At 42.7% G+C, this 17,500-nt stretch overlaps 2 protein-coding genes across 7 annotated transcripts in view; one reads left to right on the top strand and one right to left on the bottom strand.

Moving 5' to 3' along the window:
- The window catches only part of rasgrp4 (RAS guanyl releasing protein 4), a 36,281-nt gene extending 33,969 nt beyond the window's left edge, over positions 1–2,312 (bottom strand). For all 3 annotated transcript variants that reach the window (XM_061719890.1, XM_061719892.1, XM_061719891.1), the window contains exon 1: positions 2,196–2,312. In XM_061719890.1, coding sequence (XP_061575874.1) covers positions 2,196–2,266 — 71 coding nt within the window. In that variant the 5' untranslated portion in view covers positions 2,267–2,312. The remainder of the gene's footprint in view (positions 1–2,195) is intronic.
- A 7,424-nt stretch (positions 2,313–9,736) lies between these two features.
- Positions 9,737–17,500, top strand: part of ryr1b (ryanodine receptor 1b (skeletal)) — a 155,207-nt gene continuing 147,443 nt past the window's right edge. For all 4 annotated transcript variants that reach the window (XM_061719889.1, XM_061719886.1, XM_061719887.1 and 1 more), the window contains exon 1: positions 9,737–9,887. In XM_061719889.1, the coding sequence (XP_061575873.1) occupies positions 9,840–9,887 (48 nt within the window). In that variant the 5' untranslated portion in view covers positions 9,737–9,839. The remainder of the gene's footprint in view (positions 9,888–17,500) is intronic.

The following is a 17,500-nucleotide window of genomic DNA, read 5'->3' as shown; positions in this document are numbered from 1 at the left end:
TTCCTCCTGGGAAAAACAAATCTTTTTTTCCTGGAATATCTCTGGACTCGGATTCGTTTGTCCTCTAATGTTCTATAGAATCCATTCAGGAACCCCCCCTAGTCCCCCCCTCCCTTCTTTCCCATCCTGGTCAGGACTCCTGGCTCCAGATCCAGCCCCCCCCCCTCGATCCCACACTGGCGAGGGGATATGCAAATTCCTCTCTTTTCTTTCCTTAATTGATTAATTGAAGGCCTTTGAAGGCCTTGTTTGTGCCCTCTTTACCCCCCCATCCCCATCCTCACCCCTCCATCCTCACCCCCAACCCTCACAACCTGCGCTCTTGTTCCCCCCGCGTGAGGAGCTGAAATGGGCCGTTCATCCATTTGTCCAAAATAAACCAGTATTTAGTGTCGCAGGGAGAGAAGCAGGCAGCAGCAGACACCCAGAAAGTTCTCCGTGTCCTTTTTTCTGCTGACATATAAACATGACATGGCAGGAAAGGAAAGTCACCTGACGCGTCTGCACCTGCTCAGATTCTCCTCTACGTGCGTAACCTTTCCCCCTGCTTTCGGTTTCAACGCGTTTATCCTCCTCTAACTGTGTCTTTTTCTAGTTTTTCTGACTCATTTGACCCCCTGATCTGGTGTTCACCTCCCCGCTGGGGCTGGGGGGGGAATCACCTGCTCTCCCTCCAACATCAGCTCGCGTTTTCATTCCGACAGATCTGATCAGGTCTGAAGTGACAACTGCAGCGTTTCTGCTGCTATATCAGCTGCAAACATTCCCCCATGAGCTGGAAGGGGCTTTCAGAAAAGCAGAAACACACTTCTGCGGAAATCTGGAGCCGAGCACGCAGATATTTGGAGAACTTTTGTGTTCAGGTATCCAGGTTAAAGATGCTGCTGCTTGCAGCTGCTGAACGAGACGGTGGGAAACTCTTCAGGAGTCTCTGCTCAAACCACAGCAGCATCTCACAAAACCTCAGAGTTCACACCATGCACGGAGCACTTTACTTCACTTCACTTTATTAATATGTCCCTTGAAGGGAGATTAGGTTTGCAGCAGATGTAAACATTCAGCACACATTCATCATACAGCCACGTTCAGACATAAAAACATACATGATGCGAGCAGAGAAAAACTATCAGAGGCACCAAAGCTCACAGCCCACAGAACACAAAGGAGGGAGAAACAATAAAAAGGCAGACTACCGATCAGCATAAATAAAGTTAAAGTTTTAAATGCATTTCAATAACAAAGGTGGCAGCATGGACCAGGTTCTAACAGTGGCGTCAATTCAGTGGAAGCTAAGGTATGGCAAGGTTACGAGTCACAGAACTTAACTACAATATCAATCAACACGTCCAGCAAATACTCATCACACAAGTCTGCTATGTAGCTAATCTGTGTGGTCAAGAAAATTGGAACTTTTTCAAATGCAGTCTCGCTCACTGCAAAAACTCAAAATCTTACCAGGAATATTTGTCTTATTTCTAGTTAAAATGTCTAATTTTTAGTCAAAAGAGTCATTACCAGAAAAATAACTTGTTATTTGACCATTTTCACCTGTTTCAAGTAAATTTTCACTTGAAATAAGTAGAAAAATCTGCCAGTGGGACAAGATTTATCTTCTCATTACAAGCAAGAAAATCTTGTTCCACTGGCAGATTTTTCTACTTATTTTAAGTGAAAATCTACTTAAAACAGGTGAAAATTGTTGTTTTTGAGTCTTGTCTTAAATGTAATGAGATTTTAAAAAAAATTGACTAAAAATGAGACATTTTAACTAGAAATAAGACAAATATTCTTGTTAAGATTTTGAGTTTTTGCAGTGTAAAATAACTAGTGAAATCGATCATGTTGTTCTTATTTGCATTTGTAGTTATTCCATAAATGTATTTAAAAAAACAAACATTTACATTTAACCCTTGAAGCAAAGGTGTGGCGGCTGCCATACCCTGCCATACCCAATTGACGCCCCTGGGTTCTAAACCACAGAGCCACAATCACCTCCTCTTCTCTGCAGCGATCAAAGCCTTAATGGAGAGAGGCGCAAAGGAAAATGTATATTTTTTGTCGCTGGCAGAAAACAGCTATGCGAAGGCCAGAGGGAAGACGCTTCTTGGTTAGGAGAGTGAGTATCCCTGCGAAGGGATTTTGCTTTCTTAAGCACCTGAGAATGGAATGACAGCGAGCTGTTTTTCAGGTATTACCTCTTGGTCTTGTTCATGGCGGGTTCCTCTCCTCTTAGCTCTCCTCCTCCAGCGACGGTCCGAACGCGCATCTGCGCGCGTCCCTAGAGATCCATGGCTGGTCCTGCCCCCCCCACACACCCCCAACCCCCCCACCCCCTCCCTGGCCTCCTCTGTGCGTCCACCGGCTGCGCGCTCAGGGCGCACCAGCCGCCGGCTACAGCTCCATGATGGCACCGAGGGCGTAAAACCAGCTCCGTGCAGCTCCTTCTCGGGCCGGGGCTTGCGATCCGATCCGGGGGGAGTTTGTGTCTGTCTGTCAACCACGAATCAGCAGCGGGGCCAACTTCATGCTGCTGCTTCCTGCAACAAGCCCGGGCGCGCAGAGGTCCTGCAGCAGCAGCGAGGCGCGGCTACCGCCAGTCCTTCATGTCAGCATGTTGAATTGAGGAAATGCTTCTTCGTAGATTGGGGAACTTACATCAGTTTCTGTTTATGTGTGTGCACGCCAAGGGGGGGGAGGGGGAGGGGGAGAGGGGGGAAGATGAGAGCACTGAGCAGAAACAGCAGTAGCAAGAGAGGAAGAAGTGAGAGAGGTGAGAAATCACACGCGTGCGTCAGTCAGTCCTCTCCAATGTCCTCTGGGTTTCTGCAACAGTTTCTGGGACTTTCAAACATGATGATAACACAGTCGTGGCTTCCTGGCACGCGCCGCCCTGTCAATCGGCCTCCAGTCAATCATCCTGACCCCCCGCCTCTTTCTTTTCTTTTTCTTTTTCAGCAGAAGCAGTTGATCACACAGGGCGGGCAGTGTTCGTGCAGCTGGACGCGGAGGCTCAAAGGAGGCCTTGTGGTGTCACCCCGAAAGGAAGAGGGGACATGAATGTTCCCCCCCGAGTCTGCAGAGGTGTCCTCTTTTGCTGCAGGAAGCTGAGATGCACGAATGCATGTAAATGCGGCTCAGAAAAGAAAATGCCCTGATAACATCGGTGAAGTAGAAAGTAATAATGCTGTTTCCTGACACTGTTGTAATCTCGTGGTGATCTGAAGCAATACTTCTTTAAAACAGGAAGTGTTGAGAGCGGATGGGCTTTTTTTTTGAAACCATTAAACGTACACAATCACACTTATCTGCCCTAATGTGTCACATGTGTGACTAATGCATGTTGAATGAGTTTTTATTCCGGTATGGTGCTTGAACTGACCTCTGTCGGTGGATCAGGCTGGCTGATGTTTCTATAAGGTGTAAGGATGTGCGTTTGAAATGTGATGATTTATAGACTTACTATTAAAAAAATACCTTTATCACCTGCAAACAATGAACTCTACTGGTCTTAGGTATTTTCTGGGGTCGGTTGTTTCACTTGGATCATAATCTTGGGGTCAGAATTCCCCGCGCGGACGCTCGGGTCCCGTTTTCGGTCCATTGCCGCCACCTGGTGGTGAGAAGCCGCACCTGCGCCCTGAACGCTGGAGGAGGGGGGGTGGGGGGGGGGGGGGGGGGGGGGGGGGGGGGGGGCGGTGGGGTGGGGTGGAGGCTCCAAAAATGTTTCATAGGGGGGACCAGATGGGGCCACTTAAATTCTTGGGGTGGAACCAAAACTAAAAGCCATCATTACAGGACTTTATTATACTGTTGTAGTATACAGGCTCAGAAATACTTATTTATATTTATTTTTTTACTTTCTAACCTATATCTGCATATTTATTAATGGTTAATACCATGTTGGTAAAAACCTAAGGCATATATATATATATATATATATATATATATATATATATATATATGCATTTTTAATATATAATATATATATATATATATATTATATTTATATATATATATATATTATATATATATATATATATATATATATATATATATATATATATATATATATATATATATATATATATATGCATTTTTAATATATAATATATATATATATATATATTTATTTTATTAATATATATATATATATTTTAATATATATATTTATATATATATGCATTTTTAATATATAATATATATAGTATATATTTATTTTATTTATATATATATATATATATATATATTTGATTTCATTTGATCTATTTTATTTTTGTACATGTAAAAAAAACTACAGTTTAAGAAAACAAAACAACAACATATATATATATATATATATATATATATATATATATATATAGATATATATATAGATATATATATATATTTAATATATAATATATATCATGTATATTTATTTTATTAATATATATATATATATATTTTATTTATTTTTTTTTTTTTTTAATGATTTGGGATGAAACGCATAACTGACGATAGAATCTGATCTGTTTTTTTTTTCTTTTTTATTGAGGCAAGTGGGGTGGCCAGCAAATTTGTAGGGGGGCCATGGTCACCGCTGCCCCCCCCCCCCCCCCCCCCTAGTGGCGCCACTGGGGAGGGGGGGGCTTTTTCCCGTGAGTTTGCAGAAAACTGGCCTCGGCAGGTAACCTGTGAATCATCGGGACTCACACTCCCATCATCGGTGTGAGGGCTGGCTCAGCGACGCGGCACCCCCGCCTCGGCTCGGCTCGGATCGGCTCGGCTCGGCTCGGATCGGCTCCGCTTCTCCCCGCCGGACGGAGCTGAGGTCCCGGGGAGGAGGCTGCGTCCTCCAGCTGCAGATGCGGCGGCAGATGTGCAGCATGGAGAGCGCGCTCCGCAGCGGCAGATGGACACCGGAGAGGTAGGTGTGTGTGTGTGTGTGTGTGTGTGTGTGTGTGTGTGTGTGTGTGTGTGTGTGTGTGTGTGTGTGTGTGTGTGTGTGTGTGTGTGTGTGTGTGTTGCGGATGCTGCATCCCTGCCCGTGTTACAGGAGGGGTGTGCCGCGGATCTCATGTCCAGACAGACATGCGCATCCAGGCCGCCGCTCCGCACCTGAATAAGACCCGTAACGTTTATTCCCGTAAAGAAACGAGCCGTTTTGTTGCAGTGAAAGGAAAAAAGAGGCTTGAAAGTAAATCGATGCTGCAAGGTCGTTTGTTTGATTGCTGCATTTACAGTTGTGGTAAAACTGGAGATGCAGAGTTCAACCTGAAGCAGAGACTCCGAGGCTGCGGCACACAAGTGACTGGGGAGTTTAGGAAATCCTTTCTCTCGGCGCTACTGGGACATTTATCACTTTAACTCATAAAATAATACATAAAAAAGATATATTTTATAGCAAAGTGTTAGAAAGCCCAAAGATGAGGCCTGGCAGGATCTCTGTTGAGGTAATCTATTATTGACTGAGAAGAATCAGATGCTGCACCGGTTTTGTTCCGACCCAACAGACTGATGGTTCTGGGATTCACGGCCCATTAAAGGCTGTTGTGGAGCCTTAACACTCATTTGCACCACAGAACTTTATTTACCGGCAACGAGGCCAGGAAGCTTGTGTTTCCATGTTTCCTCTGAACTTTAATCTGACGTCCAGCAACCGCGGTTGAATTGGTTTGATATTGGATATTGGATATTCGACATTCAACACCCATAAAACTTGTGATACATACCACTGATTTTGGTCAAACCACTTGTGATGTGTTCATGGTCATCTAGACTATATATCACAAAACAGTAATTATTAAAAAATCCGTCCAGCAACGTGCAGGCGTTAATGAAACATGCTGATGGAGGTGAAATCTTTGATTTTATGTGCTGCGTTTGAGTGTTTGTGACAGCCTGTGTGGAGTCAAGACCACAACATGATGTCACTTATCATCTGCTAGTGGGAGTCAGAGCGGAGGTCAGTATGAAGTGAACTTTTCCACAGATCAGATGCATGTTTGCTGCCAACACCTTCCGTTAGGCCGTGGTATGATGCAGTTCCCTTAGATGTATTAGAGCACTGTGCTTCATTTTTAGTCCATTTAAACACTAAAACTGCACAACCGCCCCCTGGACATGCAGGTGGGAGTGTCTGATTATAGGTTTTCATATAAAATAAGATCTTCCAGTCACCATCAGGTGTTTGTGGTCATGCTTTGGTGTTTGTGTTTGTAGGAAACAGAGAGGAAGTCCAGTATTTCTGCAGACTAGTGGTAAATCTATGGTACCAGAAGTGGGTGGAGCTTCAGTCCCAGCTCACATATTTCTGTTTTCCAGTTTTGTGGTTGTTTTTGAAAAGTCAGAAATTATTTCTCACTTGGAGACATGTTTTTAGGTTATTTGGACTTCAAATCAACAGATGAAAGGAGTAGTTAGTGCGGTAGTGCGGATGTAACCCCCCGCCTGATGGCTCTAAACATGCCCTGCCTGGCCCAGATTACACTGCTGTGTTTGCTTCAAGTGGCTCATTTTCAACCACCTGGTGGCGTTAGTCCAGTTAAAGGTAGGGTAAGTAATTCAGGAGGACACTGCCGGGGCGTCTGATTGGTCACGTTCCTGTAGGACCGCCCACTACCTGGAAACCCTGACCCTGAACTTGAACCTCGGGTCTGTAAAAAGCCCTTGCTGTGACACATGTGCACCTTTAAGGAGACATGTAAGTGAACCCAGACTAGAAGAAAAGGAAGTAAGGCCCAATCCCAATACACCCCCTACTTTTCTTCACTAGCCCTACTTTCTTTCACTCGCCCTTCTTTTCTTCACTACCCCTAAAAAAGAAGGGACAGATTTTAGGGAACTTGAAATCTTCCCAGGGCCCTGTCCCAATACTCTCCCTCGTTTTCATCCCTACTCCTAATAAGGAAGTAGAGAGCCAAAAGCTGTTTTAATTTCAGCTGTAGCGCTGTTAATATGCCACTTTATTACGTTTTAATATTTTTTCAGGCATAAAAGTAACCGTTAAGATCCCCAACCTGGGCTCAGTTAGGAATTTCTGTTAAGAAATTTGACCCGATGTTTTCGGGATGAGAACAGCCTGCCGGCTCCAGAGCTGATTTATGGTTCCGCGTTAAATCAACGCAGAGCCTACGGCGTAGGGTACGGCATACGGCGCACGTCGCCGCGTAACCTACGCCGTAGGCTCTGCGTCGATTTAACGCGGAACCATAAAACAGCTCCGCTATCTTCACTTCAGCTTTATCTGAAAGTGTGTAAATTACCCAGATAACAGCTGGATTACTTTGTGGTTTCTGAAAACTATTATATCAGAAACATCCAAAACAAATCTGACGAGTCACAGGATTATTTCTCTCTATTTCTCACAAAAAAATGCTTGCTCCCTCGGTCACAATTTGAGACGAGTCTGCAAATGATGTTTGCCCTCGGTCGGCGAGTCAAATCGACGCAGAGCCTACGGCGTAGGTTACGTAGCCTACGGCGTAAACTAACAGCCTTTATTCCGGCGCGATCTTCGCGAACAACGGGCAAAAAAGTGATTATGTACATTCACTGAGTGAATATCATGAAAGTAAAATGTGTATTTCTCACTAGAAATGTAATCAAAACTCATTTTTATGCAGAAACTAACTCAAAATATTGATTTTATTCACTAAAAAATAAGAAATGTCCGCCATATTTTTTTTTTTTGGATTCAGTCTGCAAATGACGACGAAAAGCATTCTGGAAATTTTTTGGTCCCTAGGTCAGCTAGTGAGGATCGCAAAACCCTTGCTCCGTAGGGACAGATTCATAGCCACTAGCCCTCGTTTTCTCCACTCCCCCTAGGTGAAAAGAGGAATTGAGACACCACTACCCTCACAGGAACGCACAAAATTTAGGGGTAGTGATGAAAACGAGGGGGAGGGGGAGAATTGGGACAGGGCCTAACTCTGACATGCAAAGTTCATGTGGTCCAGGGAGTCCAGACCGGTCTGGTTCTGGGCGGAAGGAAAAGCATCTGTATATGATACAAACCTGCGGTGGCGCTATCATGATATGGAATGGCTCTATATTCAGCCCCGTTGGGCCGTTACTGAGGTCAGCTGACCTACGAAAGGACCGTTACAGGTCCGTCAGTGGGTCCTGGCGGTCCGGATGTATCCATGGCAACCGCGCCAGCGGGTTCGTCAGGCTGAAGAACAAGTCCTGACTTTGCATAAACTAAACTAAACACTGCGATGATGTCACAGTGAGGCTCTCCGTGAGGCCGGGGGATGTGCGAGCGTCTCCCCCTCCGGGCGCCGAGTCCTGATGACGATCCGATAAAACTGGGCTGGATTTATGTGGGACCGGGTCTAGGTGCGTCTCCGTCTGCATGTGTCGTCCCGAAAGGCTCGTCCTCAACCCCTCTTTCCTTTTATAGCCTCCGACTGGAGGAAGGTGATGGAGGGAGGGAGGGAGGGAGGGGGGCGTCCCACTTCTTCAAACATGGCGGCTGGATGGGAGCCGGCCGAGAGAGGGAGGAAGAGAGAGATTAATTATTAATGTAAAATAGTTCTGTACATATATATTGTATGAAAGTGTTAGGTATTTGGTGTTGGGTATTTATTGTAGTTGTATTGGTGTTTCGTGTGTTGATTGTGTCGTGATTTATTGTATGTATATGCAGTACTCGAGTTGTAAAAAACAATCAGGGGGGATGGTGGATTTTATCATATGGGGACAGATCATTTGCGCTGATTACAAATAATATAATATATTACAAATAATAGCAGTGACCAAAACACCTGCAGAAATACTGCAGGAATGACATAGCAGCAGTTCAATGCAGCCTTCTGTAAGCTTTAAATATCCACTGGGCTTACATCAAATACATCAAAACACAACAATAAAAAACACTTTTCTGAACTTATCAATATGACTCTGTCCTTCACAGGATAAGTAACATGGATCACTGCAAAAACTCAAAATCTTAACAAGAATATTTGTCCTATTTCTAGTTAAAATGTCATTTTAATAAAAAAATCTCATTACACTTAAAACAAGACTCATCACTGGAAAAAACAATAATTTTCACCTGTTTCAAGTAGATTTTCACTTGAAATAAGTAGAAAAATCTGCCAGTGGAAAAAGATTTTTTTGCTTGTAATAAGAAGATAAATCTTGTCCCATTGGCAGATTTTCCTACTTATTTCAAGTGAGAATTTACTTGAAACAGGTGAAAATTGTCAAATAAGTTATTTTTCTGGTGATGACTCTAAATGTTGAAATAGCAGTAAAACCACATTCATTGATGAAATGACATAAAGGATGGAAAGGGGGGATGGCAGTTTTACAGGGGGGATGATTTGGACCATTTTTATTTCAGGGAGGATGCCATCCCCCTTCATCCTCCCTCAACTCCAGTACTGTGTATATGTTTGCTTTCGGCAACAATGGTTACCATTCATGCCAATAAAGCCAATTTGAATTGAATTGAATTGAGATACAGAGAGGGAGAGAGATAGAGAAAGGGAGAGGGGGAGGAACCTCGCCTCTCTCTCTCTCACACCAGAGTGAGAGTGGAGGACTCACACCGTCCTCCTCACACACACACACACACACACACACACACACACACACACACACACACACACACACACACACCTCCACCCTGAGAGGCACCGAGGCTGTGCGAGTGTGTGAGAGAGAGAGAGAGAGGGAGAGAGAGGGAGAGAGAGAGGGAGAGAGAGGGAGAGAGAGAGGGAGAGAGAGGGAGAGAGAGAGGGAGAGAAGGACGGAGGGAGAGAAGGAGCTGAACGTCTGAACCCTGACGGCAGAGAATAGCAGGATTTTGTCTTTCCTCCTGAGGAGCTGCCAGTAACCCTCGGTGGACGATGGCCGAAGGAGGAGAGGGAGAAGAGGAGATCCAGTTCCTGCGGACGGTGAGTACTGACCGCCCCGGGCCAGCGGGCCGACCCCGCGGGAGGTCGGGTTTGGGGTTTGGGGTTTGGAGGCTCTGGTCTGAAGTTGTGACAGTTTTTTGGTTGGTATGGTGTGAAAGTAGCAGCTGATTCCTCCGACTGGTTCCTGCAGCTCCACCTCCATCACCCTGGCCGGCGGTCCGAGTCCCGGGTTGGGGGGCTGACCCGAGCCTCCCCGGGCTGAACCGGGCCAAGCCGAGCCAGGTTTCTGTATTTAGTTGACTATTTCTGTGGCGGCCTGAATTACGCCGTGACCTGCTTCTGATGGGTGTCTCTGCTGAAACTCTTTAATCTGTAACCCCACATCGCTCTGCTGGACCCCCACCTGGCTCCGCCGGGCCCCCCGACCTCATCAGGATGCCGTTTATCTCACTTCCAGAAGGTTCCAGAGGCGGGTGCGAGCGTGCTTATGTGAGAACACATAGACGGACGGGGGCTGCTGCATCTGTTAGCATCGTTATCTATTTATATCTGAGGAAAGTAGAGCCTGTCAGAGTCGGGGGGGTTGATGGAGGGGGGGGGGCACCCAGGACCTGCGGGGGACAGCTGCTTGTCCTCTGAGGAGAGAGATGCCCCCCCATCACCCCCCCACATCGTCTCAGAACCAGCTGAGGCGGCGGGAGACGTGATGAACAGAGGTGTCCAAAGTATTCACATTCATTACTCAGGTAGAAGTATAGATACTAGAGTTTAAAAATACTCCTGTAGAAGTTGAAGTATCAACTCAAGTTTTTTACTCAAGTAAAAGTATAAAAGTACTGGTTTCAAAACTACTTAAACTATAAAAGTAAAAGTAATGTAAGGGGGAAAAAAGCCATTAAGGACAAAAGCCATTGAAAATGAATGCATCTTAGTATAATGTAAATATATTAAAGAAGCATATATGTGTACTATTGAGCATTAACATGTGTTTCAGAGAGCAGGAGATATGATGAGTAGTTGCCTATAAGTATTGTAATGGTGCAAAAAGTCAAACTTCATGTTCATGTTATCATTTATCCTAACCTTTATTGGAATGTACATCCAAGTTTAGTTGCAGGAATCTGAGGGAACGGATGTAAGAACAAAACTGGACAAGAACATCTGAAACAACCACAACCAAATTCACTCTATCCGGATGGAGCAATTTAACTGGATAGTTTTTATTTAAAGGCCGAAATGAAATGGAGTAACAAGGCTGTTTTTAAAATGTAAGGAGTAAAAAGTACAGATAATTGCGTGAAAATGTAAGGAGTAAAAGTAAAAAGTCATCTGAAAAATAATTACTCCAGTGAAGTATAGATAACCAAAATTTCTACTTAAGTAAGGTAACGAAGTATTTGTACTTCGTTACTTGACACCTCTGGTGATGAAGCCCAGCGGAGTCGTGCTTCGGTCCTCGGTTCCTCCCGTAAACCTGCAGGAAGCTGCAGGAATCAGCACATGAGGGGGTTTCTGACAAGGTTGGTGTTGCGGTCGTAAAAGGAAGTGACTCTGAATCAACGACAGAAGATGTCTGAAACTTTAGAGCTTCGGCTGAAGTTGAAAGGTCACCTGGACGACGTCCGTCGGTCATGTGACCCTCATGACCCAACGATTCACCTCAGGATAGGAAGTGCTCTATTTTGATGTTATCATCCGTCTTGCATCGTTAACACATTTGTTTGGACTAAAGGAAACGTATCTGACCGTTCCTGCACAGCCCCTCCGGAAATACGCCCAAATCTCGTCAAAATGGCAAAAACGCCTCAAAACTAGCAAAATAGACTTGAAATACAGCTTTATTATATTCGTTTACTTTCTCAGACTTGAGTGTTTGCTTTTAGTTCACATCAGGAACAGTTTTATACGGAAGAGTATTAGGGCCTCGCAGGAGAAATAATATTTGAGAGGGGAAGATTTTTTTTTATTGTGCACTTCGAGAAAAAAGTTGAAATATCAAGAAAAAAGTTGAAATGTCAAGAAAAAAGTTGAAATGTCGAGAAAAAAGTTGAAATGTCGAGAAAAAAGTTGAAATGTTGAGATTAATGTTGAAATACAATTTCAAGAATAACGTTGAAATTTCGTGAATAAAGTCGAAATTTTGAGAATAAACTTGAAATCCATTTTGACTTTTTTCTCAAAATTGTACTTCAACATTAATCTCGACATTTCGACTTTGTCGAGAAGTGCAAGTGCATAATAAAAAAAAAATCTTCCTCCTCTAGAATATTATTTTTATTTTTCTCCTGCCTGGCCCTAATACTCTTCTGTGGTTTTAGGTTTAAAATGTCTCATTTCAGAGTTGTAACTTCCAATGACAGCGACTAGCCGCTGGATCCCCCCCCACTCAATCAGCTGCAGCATCTTCAGCTCCTTCCTCGTCTTGTGAAACCAAACAAAAACACAACCATTTAAACCATTTCAAGTTTGAGAATAGGTTGAGATCGAGACCTCTGATCATTCGGAGTCCTGCAGAATTACGGCCCACGATAACCACGAGGCGACATGACGTAGCGGTACGCCATTCCTTTAGTCTCCAGGAGTGTTTGAAGGCCTCGGCGGGGCGTCGTTAACCGCCAGGGCTTCAGTGGATCAACAACGCAGCGCCGGGTGAATTATTAATGCCTGGTGCACATCAAGGGGCTTATCCCCGCCACCACTGCCAGGGCCGCAGGTCGGATCAGCATCACGGACACAGAGCTGAGAGTCTGAGTGCTCGTGAGGCTTTTAACGGTTTTAGCTCTTAATTAGGGCTCAGCGATGGGAGACGTGTGTGTTTGTCTGATGACGTAGAGCTTGAAACTTTAAAGTTAAATCCCAATCCGAAGTCCATTTAAGAAAAGGCCTCTGAAATCAGTTTTGTCAGCAAGAAATGTTTGTGTTTTTATTCTGACGGTCACCGATGCACAGAGATTGAGACGCCGTCGTTCCCCAGAGAAAGTCCGGGCTGCTGTTTTAGTTCACGTGAGGTCACTAAATAAACATCACATAATGAAGGTGCCTATGGGACAAACAGATTAGACAATATTCATCCTTTTTTTTGAGGTACTATGCATATCAAAATGATCTAAACAAATAATTTTAAAAAATTTGATAAAGGACAACTTTTATTGGTTGTGGGAGGCTTTTATTTTGTAAGCACTGCTTTTCGGCTGAGCTCATCAGAAGGACGTAGACAGAGACGTGATGGGCTTCAGCTCCGTCACGACCCTGAACTGGAGGACTGACGTGGATGAGAAAAGATGAGAAAAGATGAGAAAAGATGAGAAAATAAGAAAATGTGGTTTACCAAAATAAAAGCCTCCTAGAAAAAAAAAGACAGTTGTCCTTGGTAGAATGTCTGTTTTTCTTCACTTTTATTAATTTCACGCTCATCAGACTCAGATATTGATTAGAATTTCTTTCCAAACTCTTTGCTAAACTTTAAAGATTAATGGGCGGGACTTTTCCTCTAACGATGACCTTGAACATAAACAACGATGCTTTATTTCATTAAACGGGTCAAATCAGTGCAGGAACATGCAATACATTTCATCCGTTGCAAATCTGCAAGGTTTTTCTACAGACTTTTGTCTCTGTAATTTTTAAAAAAATAAAAGATTTCATAATAAACTGGAGAGGAACATTTGATGCATCATGGACGTACGTGACCCTTTCACGCGTCACAGGCCCCACGCAGGTCACTGATGAAACAGGCCTGACCTGTGACCTCTGCTGAGCGATGCTCCGTAAGTGTTGCTCAGCAGCACTCAAACAAAGTGTTGAAGCACAGCTTCAGCTTGTGTTTGGTCCTCTCAACGGAGAGAGAGACAGACCCTTCAGCCCCCACATGCAGCTACAGATGCAGAACAGTGTTTCCTTTCCCGTTCAGCCTGCTGAAATGTCACGCTACGGTAATAATATCCACACCGCGGAGGCCAAAACCTCGGTCCTCTCCGGCCGAGCGCCGCGTCACCGTTTCAACGACGCCGCGTTCGGAAATCACACAGGACGACGGGTTGAACTCGGCGGGGCGTTCGGGTTCCAGTCTATAACAGCACTTTCTTTTTTTAGACGCCACTATAAGTGAAGGGCTCCGGGGGGACGAGCCAGAGGAGGCGCTGGCCTACTTGCTGCATCTGTAGGGAGACGTGGCCTGAGCTCGCGGGCGCGTTTCTCCGTATGTCAGCTGAACGGTGTGTTGTTGTGACACCCGTTCATGAGCGTTTATGGTCGACACGGGTCGCAGAGCCGGATCAGTTTAGAAGCCACTACAGCTGCTGCTTAAATTCAGTATATTTTGTTTTAAACGCTATATAATCAGTGGTTTAGCAGTTGAATTGAACTCAAATTGTGGAAATAGTATTATTTGTTTTGATTTGATTTTGATTTGATCTTTATTCATCTTGAACAAAACAATTAAAAAAAACACACCATACATCAACAACAATAATAAAGCACAACCAGTTTTGTTCAAGAAGGGACAGGAAGAAGCAAATGCTTATCTAGTCCGGCCCCTTCTTGCAATATAAGAGTATCCGATATATAAAATAATAATAGTAGCAATAACAATAATAATAATAATAACAACAATAATACATATATACAGTGTATACCCTTCTTCTTGACATATAAAAGTATGTCAATATAAAAGTAATTAAAAGACAAGTGAGTCAATAATAAAAGTAGCTAAAACGAAAGGCATCAAGCACAGTAGAGAAGAAAAATAAGTCAATGAAAAAAAACAAAAAACAATCACCATAATAAAAGTAGCTAAAAAAGAAAGAAAAGCATCATGCACAGAAGAAAAAAAGACAATGAAAAAATAATAAAATAAAAAATCATGGTCATTATAAAGGTTTTAAAGGTTGATATTTCTTTAGCTCTTAATGAAATATCTGGTAAATGTCATATAAAGTACTACAGCTCCCTGTAGCATCCTATAATGTAATAATTTCCTGAAAATGTAATAACGCCTGAAAATGTAATAACATTTGCACTTAACTCAATCGAAAGTGTAATAAAAATCCGATAATGTAATAACTTCACCAATAAAGTAATAAAATATCCTGACTGATATTGTAATAACATTTTTACCGATAATGTAATACCTTATTACATTATTGGGAATTTATTACATTTTCAGGTAGGTCTTTTTTTTTTTTTTTCCAAAACTGATAATGTAATACTTTACAAATAATGTAATATATATGTTCATTTTCAGTCCAGAGTTCTACATTTTGTGTTTTAAGTATATAAGAATGTTATATACACTGGATTTGAAACACCAGAATGACTATTGAGTTAAATTGCAGACTCTGAGTACCACGTAATAAATTCCCAATAATGTAATAAGGTATTACATTATCGGTAAAAATGTTATTACAATATCAGTCATGATATTTTATTACATTATTGGTGAAGTTATTACATTATTGGGTTTTATTACATTTTCGATTGAGTTAAGTGCAAATGTTATTACATTTTCAGGTGTTATTAAATTTTCAATAAATTATTGCATTATAGGGTGCTACAGTCCCTTTCCAATCAGTTCATAGCAGCTGGTTTCAGGGGGCGGAGTCACACACTTAACTCCACCCACCTCCTCTGCAGGGCGTGTCTGCTGAAGGCAGTTTTACAGCCAAGCGACAACAAATCTAACTTCTGTGTTGAAGCTAATGCCGAACTAGTTAAAGTTGCAGTTCATCGCCTGACCACTAGGGGGTCCCTCAATTAGAGTATAATGATAAAAAGCAATAACATTATGTACGATTAGGGGTGTAGACTTCCATTTAGGGGCTGTCTTAGCCAAAGGAGGCTGAATAATTCTAGATAACTCTGGATGATCATTTTGCAATGTTAAATTTGATCAAAATTTGAAAGTAAAAAGACAGAATTATATATTTTCAGACTGAAGAGGCCCCAGTTTGTTAGAGTAATGGATTTAAGACCATCAAAAATATCCTCTCAAGCAAAAACAAGGGTATTTTTTCCCAGTAAAGTCTCTTTTCAAAGATGATGCCCCCCCACCTCATGTGGAGAATGAAATGATATTTCCTTTATTGCTCTTTGCCCCTGAGATCTGGTGGCTGATTTCCATTTCTGCAGATACCGACTGCGTGAACCCAAAGCCCCAATAAAACACAGATTTCATGCTGTTTTTATCCCATGTATGTTCATCTCTCGCACGGTGGGAGATTGTAAAAGGATAATTTTTCTGAGTGGCATCGTCCACCTGACGCAGTGCGACCCTCAACCCCTGAGGAGTGGAATGCATGATAATTATTTTCTAGCCTAAACTTTGTATTTTGTTCTTGACCCACGTTGATGGAAGGATGTTGGATTTTTAGACGACGCTGACGAGCTTGCATGCAAACCTCCAAAAATGGCGCTAAACAACAATCAAATGTTGTCTGATTGAAAACTTAGCTTAAAGAATTCATACATATTTTTTCTTGAGGTTATAATAACATATCAGGGTTCAAATATACCAGCAATGTATAATTCAAAGGCCCCGTTTCCAACCGTGCTTTTACAGCTCCGTTCAGCAGTTTTTGGGCGCGGAGCCAGGTCTTAACCCCGCCCCTTCTTCCATGATGCCTGCCTCTTTGCTTCAGCGAGGTGCAGCATGGCGTGAGGTTGGTAGAGTTAAAAACTGATCTGGGTCTGTGATGTCACAGTCTCCCGCAGATCCGAACCACTCAGCGGCCACGGTTACATGATGTTTTCTAATTCGGAATTAATTATTCCCAATTAAATAATTCTGAATGAAACTATTTTCCTTCGAGTTTACATGGAAATATTAATTCCGAATTGAGGTTTACATGGAAAACACGTTTGATCGACTTTCTCCAATTCCTCTACAGGTCTGGGGGTTGGGAAGGTTCTGATTGGATAGGGGGGGGACCGGAAGTTACGTCTACCGGAAGAAAAACTAACTTAGCCGCTACAACTTTGAAAAGCTCACATTTTAATGTTTCCTGTTTCCATCTGTTCTTTTAATTATTTCCAGGTCCTCCAAGCTATTTCTAAAATAAATGGTCTCTGCTCTTGACCAGCGTTTACTGCGTGCTGCCATCTTGAAACTTTGTTTGGAAAACAAGCCCAGCGCGGAATATAAGGTCATGGAGACAGACGGGCGAGGGAACGAGCAGAAAGAAAGACCGGAATTAATTTAAAGTGGAATGAGTTTATACATGATCGTGGAATTATTCTATTCAGATTTGAAATCGGAAGAAACCAGCCACTTACTTCGGAATTAAGTTTAATTCGGAATTGCCATTTTAATTCTGAATTAGGTGTTTACGTGGTAATTTTTACTCATTTTAAATCGTATTTAATTTTAATTCTGAATTAAAGAGGAATTAAACTTCCATGTAAACGCACTGATTGAATCTGACATTTCCTAACCTAGCGACCCCTTAGCAACGTGACGGTGTTGTGTGGTTAGAGAGAGCAGAGAGGCTGATTACAATGACCATTATTACCATAATCACTATTTTTAAACAGCTCTTTAACCTTTTCATCAATACTCGGAGCTGACCTTTTACGATTGTTGGTGCCGTGGCTCGTTTGTCTTCCCTTTGGGCTCAATAGATAAAAGACTTATATATGTATATTACATTTTTCTGCAG

The sequence above is a fragment of the Cololabis saira genome, chromosome 4 (assembly GCF_033807715.1).
Source record: "Cololabis saira isolate AMF1-May2022 chromosome 4, fColSai1.1, whole genome shotgun sequence".
Lineage (NCBI taxonomy): Eukaryota > Metazoa > Chordata > Actinopteri > Beloniformes > Belonidae > Cololabis > Cololabis saira.
This window is presented reverse-complemented; position numbering and strand designations above follow the sequence as displayed.